Raw genomic sequence first — 7,348 nt, 5'->3', positions numbered from 1 at the left:
ACATGTCATTCAATGAAACATGTCGTTGATTTAAACCATAGAGATACACTCACTAAACCTCATATTAATTATTTGTAACTCATATCCCACTTACTTATGACCCATAAATGTCTCCAAATACTACAATGTAACTTTACTTTGGAGAAGTGCAATGGAGCAGAAGACCAAATGAAAAGAGGAGGTGATATTCATTGATCATGCTACGGTCATTATGCTTTCACAACAGATACAGAGACCAATCACTGTGTGACCATATTGCTAACACCACATCCAGAACATTGATAATACCCTAAATCCTAAGTTTTATTAGCTCTGTGTCAATGTCCAGCTTTTATTAATGATATAAAAAGTCACAAAAAATCTCATACAAATATTCTAATATACTAAAGAAAACTATGATTTCATTGGGTAGATTAAATAAGAGTTAAATATTTTGATATTAACACCTATGTATTTTTTATTTCCATGGATATGCTCTAAATAGTGTTGATTATATTTAGAGTTTAGTCAACGTTGTGTCAGCACAAAAAGTATTTCATATAGGTCCGTTAGTTTGGGGAAGAAGTTATTTTACCTTCAAATTCAATTGTAGTGGTTACATTTTCCATTTGTCTACAGATATTAAGATTAATGTTACATGAAAACAGAGTGAACAGTCTATTTCCTACCTGAAGGTAGTGGAAACAATGGATCAACAGAATATGACAGTGTTTTCTGAATTCATTCTACTGGGAATCACAAGGGACCCAGAGTTGCAGAGTCCCCTTTTTGGGGTCTTTCTCCTCATCTATGTGGTCACAGTGGTGGGCAACCTTGGCATGATCATCCTGACTAAGGTGGACTCCCACCTCCACACTCCTATGTATTTCTTTATCAGACACCTGGCTTTCATTGATCTTGGCAATTCTACTGTCATTTGTCCCAAGATGCTGGTAAATTTCATTGAGGAGCAAAATACTATTTCCTATTATGCTTGTGCCACTCAGCTGGCTTTTTTCATTATGTGCATTATCAGTGAACTTTTCTTACTGTCAGCCATGGCCTATGACCGCTATGTAGCCATCTGTAACCCTTTGCTTTACCATGTTATTATGGCCCAGAGGCTTTGTCATGTCCTTGTAGGTGTCCCTTACCTGTATAGCACCTTTCAGTCTTTGATGATCACCATTAAGACATTTTCATGGACTTTCTGCAGCTCTAATGTCATTAGTCATTTCTATTGTGATGAAGTTCCTTTGTTAGCTATGTTGTGCTCAAATGCCCAAGAACTAGAAATGTTGGCCATAACAGTTTCTGCATTTAATTTGATTTCCTCCCTTTTGGTCATTATAGTGTCCTATGTACTGATTTTGATAGCCATAATTCAAATAAATACTGCTGAGGGGAGGAAAAAAGCTTTCTCCACATGTGCTTCTCATCTGATGGTAGTGATGGTGTTTTATGGGACTCTACTATTTATGTATGTACAACCCAAATCTAGTCACTCTGTTGATACTGATAAAATTTCCTCTGTGTTTTATACTTTAATTATTCCCATGCTTAATCCTTTGATCTATAGTTTAAGGAACAAAGAGGTAAAAAGTGCCTTCCACAGAGTCTTTAAGAACGCATGCAACATTTGTATATGACATTCCCTACAGAATATTTATCTGGTAAACAATGGTTTAGTCAAATGTACTTGAAAATATTTTTCATAGATATAATTGCAATATATTTGATTCCTAAAAATGACTAATTATAAGTCACAAATAGATTGTATACTTTATATTCAGAAATTAATCCTCACAAATTAGATAAAAAGGTATCATTTCATCCTGAGTGTATTAGTCAGTATTCTCCAGAGAAAGAGACTGACAGTAAATTTATATTATTGCATAAATATTAAGGTATTTATTGCAAGAATTGTAATACACCATAATGGGGATTAGCATGTTTGAATTCTCTATGGAAGACTACAAATTGGAAGCTCCAATGATGGTGATGTTGAAATTCCTAGATGAAATTGGATTGCTGAAGTAATGATAGACATACTTTTCAGATATGTGAAGTTTGAAGTCCTCCCTTTAAGTCTCCAACTGATTGAATGAGAAATGAAATTCAGACAAAGAAAAAAAGTCACAGAACAAAGAAACTGAGATAAACAAAACCCATAAGAGAAGAGATAGACAGGCAGAAACCACCATGTGGTTTGTTGTGTCACAGATAAGCCAAGGGCTGACCAGAAGCCAGCATTCAGAAAGAAAGTGTCATCTTGATAAGGCCTGATTTGGACATGATTCTGTACTCAAATTTGTAAGCTAATAAATTTCCATTGCTTAAACCAAACCACTTAATGGTATCTGCTTTCAGAAGCCTAGGAAAGCCAAACAGATTTAATCAACCTATTAGTAAGTCCAACTCTGAAATACCCTCAGAGTATCAATTGGAACACTGCTTGCTTGACCAAAACACATGGATGCCATAATCTAGCCAAGTTAATGTGTGAAATCATTCCTGGTTTCTGATTATACAATTCATTATTTGATTGCATAGAACCTCATGCACTCTCTGAGAGGAAATGTATTATATTGGTCAATAATAAACTCTAAGCTCATGTAAGCTCTGTGTAAGGGCATGGATTTTCATAAATTCTTTCCATTTTATTTTGACTGTAAAATAAGAGTAAATAAAGTTGGAGACAAATAATTATCTCTGTCTCTTGAAAACACAGTAAATTATTTTTGATCCTTCTATTATCATTCTTTTCTACTGTGGTGATCATTTATTATTAACTATGTTGCCCTCAAACATGTGTAAAACAGACCTGATAACTTTGAGTTGCTGAAATTCAATTTAATTTCCTTCACACAAAAATGTCCTATCCCACCCCCCAAAAAAATTTACTACCCCACATGCTGATTCATATGCTATGTTCCAGATTCACAGAAACTATCTAGGAAAGAAATGAATGTTAATGAAAAGTGAATTAAAACATATTGAAGAATAGAAGGAAGGGAACAAGTGAAAGACATTTAAAATGATTGATTGAAGAACTAAAGGATTTATTAAAGGTATTAGTTGATGGAAAACATCAGGAATACTGCAGTAAGATCCAGAGATAATAGATACACATTTCTTAATTCATATTTCCAATGGATTTGGAGAATATTATATTGTACAGAAAGAAGAAAATCATGACAATAGGACAAAATTTTCTAGCTTTAAAAAGTTCATATTGCCAGGCAACCTAATATCTGAACAATGGAATTTGTGAGTAATAACATTAACAACAGATACCTAAAAGCATGGGGATCTAAATTCTGATGAATTAATATGCATTTTAATGAAGGAATAGATCCTTTACCCTTCATTTTACACTTTTTTATGGCAAAAATGGGGGGTATATTTTTATATCATTACAGCTTTTCTCACTTTCAAACAAGTGAGGGGATATTAAAATGTATTCTTACATTCCATACTTTCTTCACCTTACCCAAAAAATTACAGAAACCAATTACAAGAGAAAATTTCATGCCATAGCTAACACAATGTAAACATAGGGCACAGCTTTTATTTTCTTCCTTGCTTTGGCATAGATAGTGCATTAATAAAAACTTTTAAACTGTTAAATATGATGACCATTAAAGAAGAATGTAAATAAAGTGTAGCATAATGCTGACAGTCCTTATCCTACCTGTTGATTTTGGCTTAGTCACCTCCTTTAGTTTGTAGGGTACTGGAACACAATGCCCAATATGCAGAGCAACATTTAAAAATAAAATTTATTAAGTTGTACTTATAACTCTAAGGCCATGAAGATGTCCAAATTAAGATATCCAAAGAAATATTTAACTCCAAATAAAGGACCGATGGAATTCAGTGCTTCACTCTTTCAGCTCAGGAAACATATGGTGACATCTGCAGCTTTCTCTTCTCATTTCCTAATGCTTCTTCAGGAGTGTTTTCTATTTGTATCTCCAAAGGTCACTGGCCACTCCAAAGGATTTTGTCAACAAGGAAACTTTCTCTAAAATGTTTCCCTCTTAAAGGGTTCCAGTAAGCAACCCCACCTTGAATCTATGGAGACACATCTCCATGGAAATGAAAAAGATCCCACCCAGAAATATTGACTGGGGATTAAAGGACATGGATTTTCTGGGCTATATAATAGCTTCAAATTGGCACATCGAATCATTTGAATTTCAAAAGAGCATGTTCTTTCCAAATTCAAAATAAATTCATTCCATCACAATATCACAAAACTTTAAGCCATTTTGGTAAAAATACAAATACAATACAAAGTCAGAAACAGTACAAAACTTCATAAGAATCAGCTACAGCCATGATCTGTCCTAAAGTAAAATTCTCTTCTGACTGTGGTACTGTAAAACTCAGAATAAGTATTCTCCTGCCAACATACAAAAGAGGGATAGTCACAGGATACATATTCCCAAGCCCATATGGAAAAATTGGAAGAACACCAGAGTCACCAGGCACAAACATTTCTGGAAATCTGCAGGACACACTTCATTAGATTTTAAAATCTGTGAGTCAATTTTCATTGGGGCTTCATAAAGTGGCAGTCCCAGCCCTTCCAGTCCTGGAAGCCCTTCCAAGCAGCCCTTCCAGTCCTGCTCTCTTCAAATGCAACCCTGGGGATCATTGGGGAACCACATTGTCTCCTGCTCCACTGTCTCCAAACATTGGGGCCATACCCAGGCTCTCTGCCATCTTCAGAGAAAATAATCAAACCCTCCAGAACAATGGGATGGCAGCCAGCCTCTCCCCGATCTCCAAGGAGTGTTCGCCACCCTTTCCAATGCCTGCACACAATGCTTTCTGAATATTGATATGGACATACCACTTTTGGGACAAACTCCCATCTCCAAGTTCTTGGGTGGGCCCACTCTCCTGGCCTGAGTTTTCTTGGTTTCAGACCTTAGCTTCCATAGTTCTGCTTCAGAAGTTATTGTCCCTCCAATTTGTCCCTTTTCTGTCCCATTTAATCCAGAATGTCAGTGGGCATGTATATGCAGATCCCACACCACTCTTGTTAGTTTTCTATGTAGTCAGCAAGGATCATGCCCATCAGACATAAGGACTTAACATAAATCCTTCCTGAATAAACTTCATCTCCAATCCTGGCTTTTTCTGAAATGGATGACTGGGTTCCATGTTTGTTTAAATCTTCATGTGAGGTCCTATTTACAGGGCTCACTTTCTAGAAGCACAGACCAGCAATTTTTATTTCTTTGCATGCAAGAGTTCAGTTCCCAGTTTGTCTCTTTCCTCTTACATTTTACTATAAGCTGCAAGGAGCAAGCAGACTGCATTTTCTGCACTTAACTTGGAAATTTCTTCCACAAAATATCCAAGTTCATCACTCTCAAGTTCTGCTATCCATCCCAAAAGAATACCTTCTTTCCATTTTGGAATAACACATTCTTTATTTCTGTTTAAAGCCTTATAAGAAATACCTTTAAATTCTATATTCTACCAACAGTCTCTCAAAGCCTTTTCTATCAAGCTCCTCATAAATCTTCCAGAATCTTGCCCTGACCCATTTAAAAACTTTTACAACATGTTTGGTATTTTTAAACCACAACAGCACCCCACTTCTCCAGAAAAAAGAAACTTTTTTAGTTTATAAGCTGCTGGAATGCAATATACTAGAAATGGAATGGCTTTTAAAAAGGGAATTTCTTAAGCTGAAAGTTTAGTTTGAAGGCCATGAAAATGTCCAAATTAAGGCTTCCATAAAAATATACCTTAACCCCAAAGAAAAGGCAGATGAAGTTCAGGGTTTCTCTCTTTCAGCTGAAATGGCACATGGATAGATCTGCTTTCTTTATCTATTCATTTACTAAAGCTTCCTGAGGGACATTTTCCTTCTGCATCTCAAGAGGTCTCTGGTTATGTGGGCTCTGTTGGATCTAAAGCTTTTTTCAAAATGGTTCCTTCTAAAAGGGCTTCAATAAGCAATCCCAACTCAAATGGGTAGAGTCACATCTCCATGGAGCCAATCTAATAAAAAATGCATGTACCCAAAAGACCACATAAGCCTAAACCAGCACACACCAGGGCCATGCCAAGCAGATTCATGTACTCACACAGCCATATCCTCCCAACCACTGGGCATACACATTCACAGACACCAGTATAACATCTCCAACCAGTGTCAATATCTGCACTGCAATTCCTCATCACAGTGTTGTGTCCTGCCCTGTGTCCTGGATTTGGCTCTACATCCATCCCACAAATGCAAGGCTTTAGACAGCTGAAGGAAATGAACTTCCAAAGAAACCAAATCAAGATTTTTAAGTGACATGAAGACAGCAGAAGATCATTAAGCATATCATGGTGCAGACAGATAGAGCCCAGACTAATGACCAAATTAAAACACCAGAGGAGACAAACATTAGAACAACAAATCAAAAATGTTCACATAACTACTAAATAAAATGACATGACATTTAGGTGATCAAGAAGACACTAGAAGAGCATAAACAGGAATTTGAAAGAATTAATAGTAAAATAGACATCACAGATATTTGAGATGCTGTAGACAAAATAAAAAACACACTAGAGACACACAACAGAAGATTTGAAGAAGCAGAATAAAGAATAAGTGAACTAGAGGACAGGACAACTGATTTCAAACATTCAAAAAAGCAAATGACAAAAAAACATAGAAAAAATTGAATTGGACCTCAGGGAAATGATGGATATAGCAAAGTGCACAAATATAAGAATCAATGGTGTCCCAAGAGGTGAAGACAAGAGTAAAGAGCTAGGAACATTAGTTACAGATATAATGGGGGAAAACTTCCCAACCCATATAAAGAACATAAATATGCAAATAATATAAGCTCAATGAACTCCAAATAGAATAAATCCAAATAGGCCTTCCCCAAGGCACATAATAATAAGTGTGTCAAAAGTTGAGGAAAAGCAGAAAGTCCTGAAAGTGGCAAAAGAAAAACAATCTGCTACAAACAAGAGTAACTTGATGAAACTGAGATCAAACCATACAGCTGGCACTATGTAGGCAAGAAGGAAGTGTTATGATATATTTAAGTTCCTTAAAGAGAAAGACTTCTAGACAAGAATTTTGTACCCAGAAAAATTGTCTTTCAAAACTGAGGGAGAGATTAAAATTTTCACAAACAAATCCTGAAAGAGTTTGTAAACAGAAGGGCCCTACAAGAAGTACTAAAGGGAGTTCTGCCAGTTAAAAAAACAGACAAGAGAGAGAGGTTTGGAGGAGGTCACAGAATTGAAGAGCACCAGCAAGAGTAACTTAAAGGATAAAAAGAGGAAGAAGGAAAAGAATATATAGATCTGACAAATAAAATCCAAAAGATAAGAT

The 7,348-nt window shown here is 35.9% G+C and overlaps 1 protein-coding gene across 1 annotated transcript; it reads left to right on the top strand.

The window, feature by feature from the left end:
- The first annotated feature begins 686 nt into the window (after nt 1-686).
- LOC143669647 (olfactory receptor 8K5-like) lies at nt 687-1,628 on the top strand. The gene has a single exon (XM_077144213.1). The coding sequence runs from the start codon at nt 687-689 to the stop codon at nt 1,626-1,628; it is 942 nt and encodes a 313-aa protein (XP_077000328.1).
- Nucleotides 1,629-7,348: the final 5,720 nt, after the last annotated feature.

Source organism: Tamandua tetradactyla, chromosome 26, assembly GCF_023851605.1.
Source record: "Tamandua tetradactyla isolate mTamTet1 chromosome 26, mTamTet1.pri, whole genome shotgun sequence".
Classification (NCBI taxonomy): domain Eukaryota; kingdom Metazoa; phylum Chordata; class Mammalia; order Pilosa; family Myrmecophagidae; genus Tamandua; species Tamandua tetradactyla.
The sequence above is the reverse complement of the archived record's forward strand: the minus strand, read 5'-3'. Positions and strand labels throughout refer to the sequence as shown.

Coding starts and splice junctions, on each gene's coding strand:
- LOC143669647 (XM_077144213.1), top strand. CDS start 687: ATGGATCAACAGAATATGACAGTGTTTTCTGAATTCATTCTACTGGGA.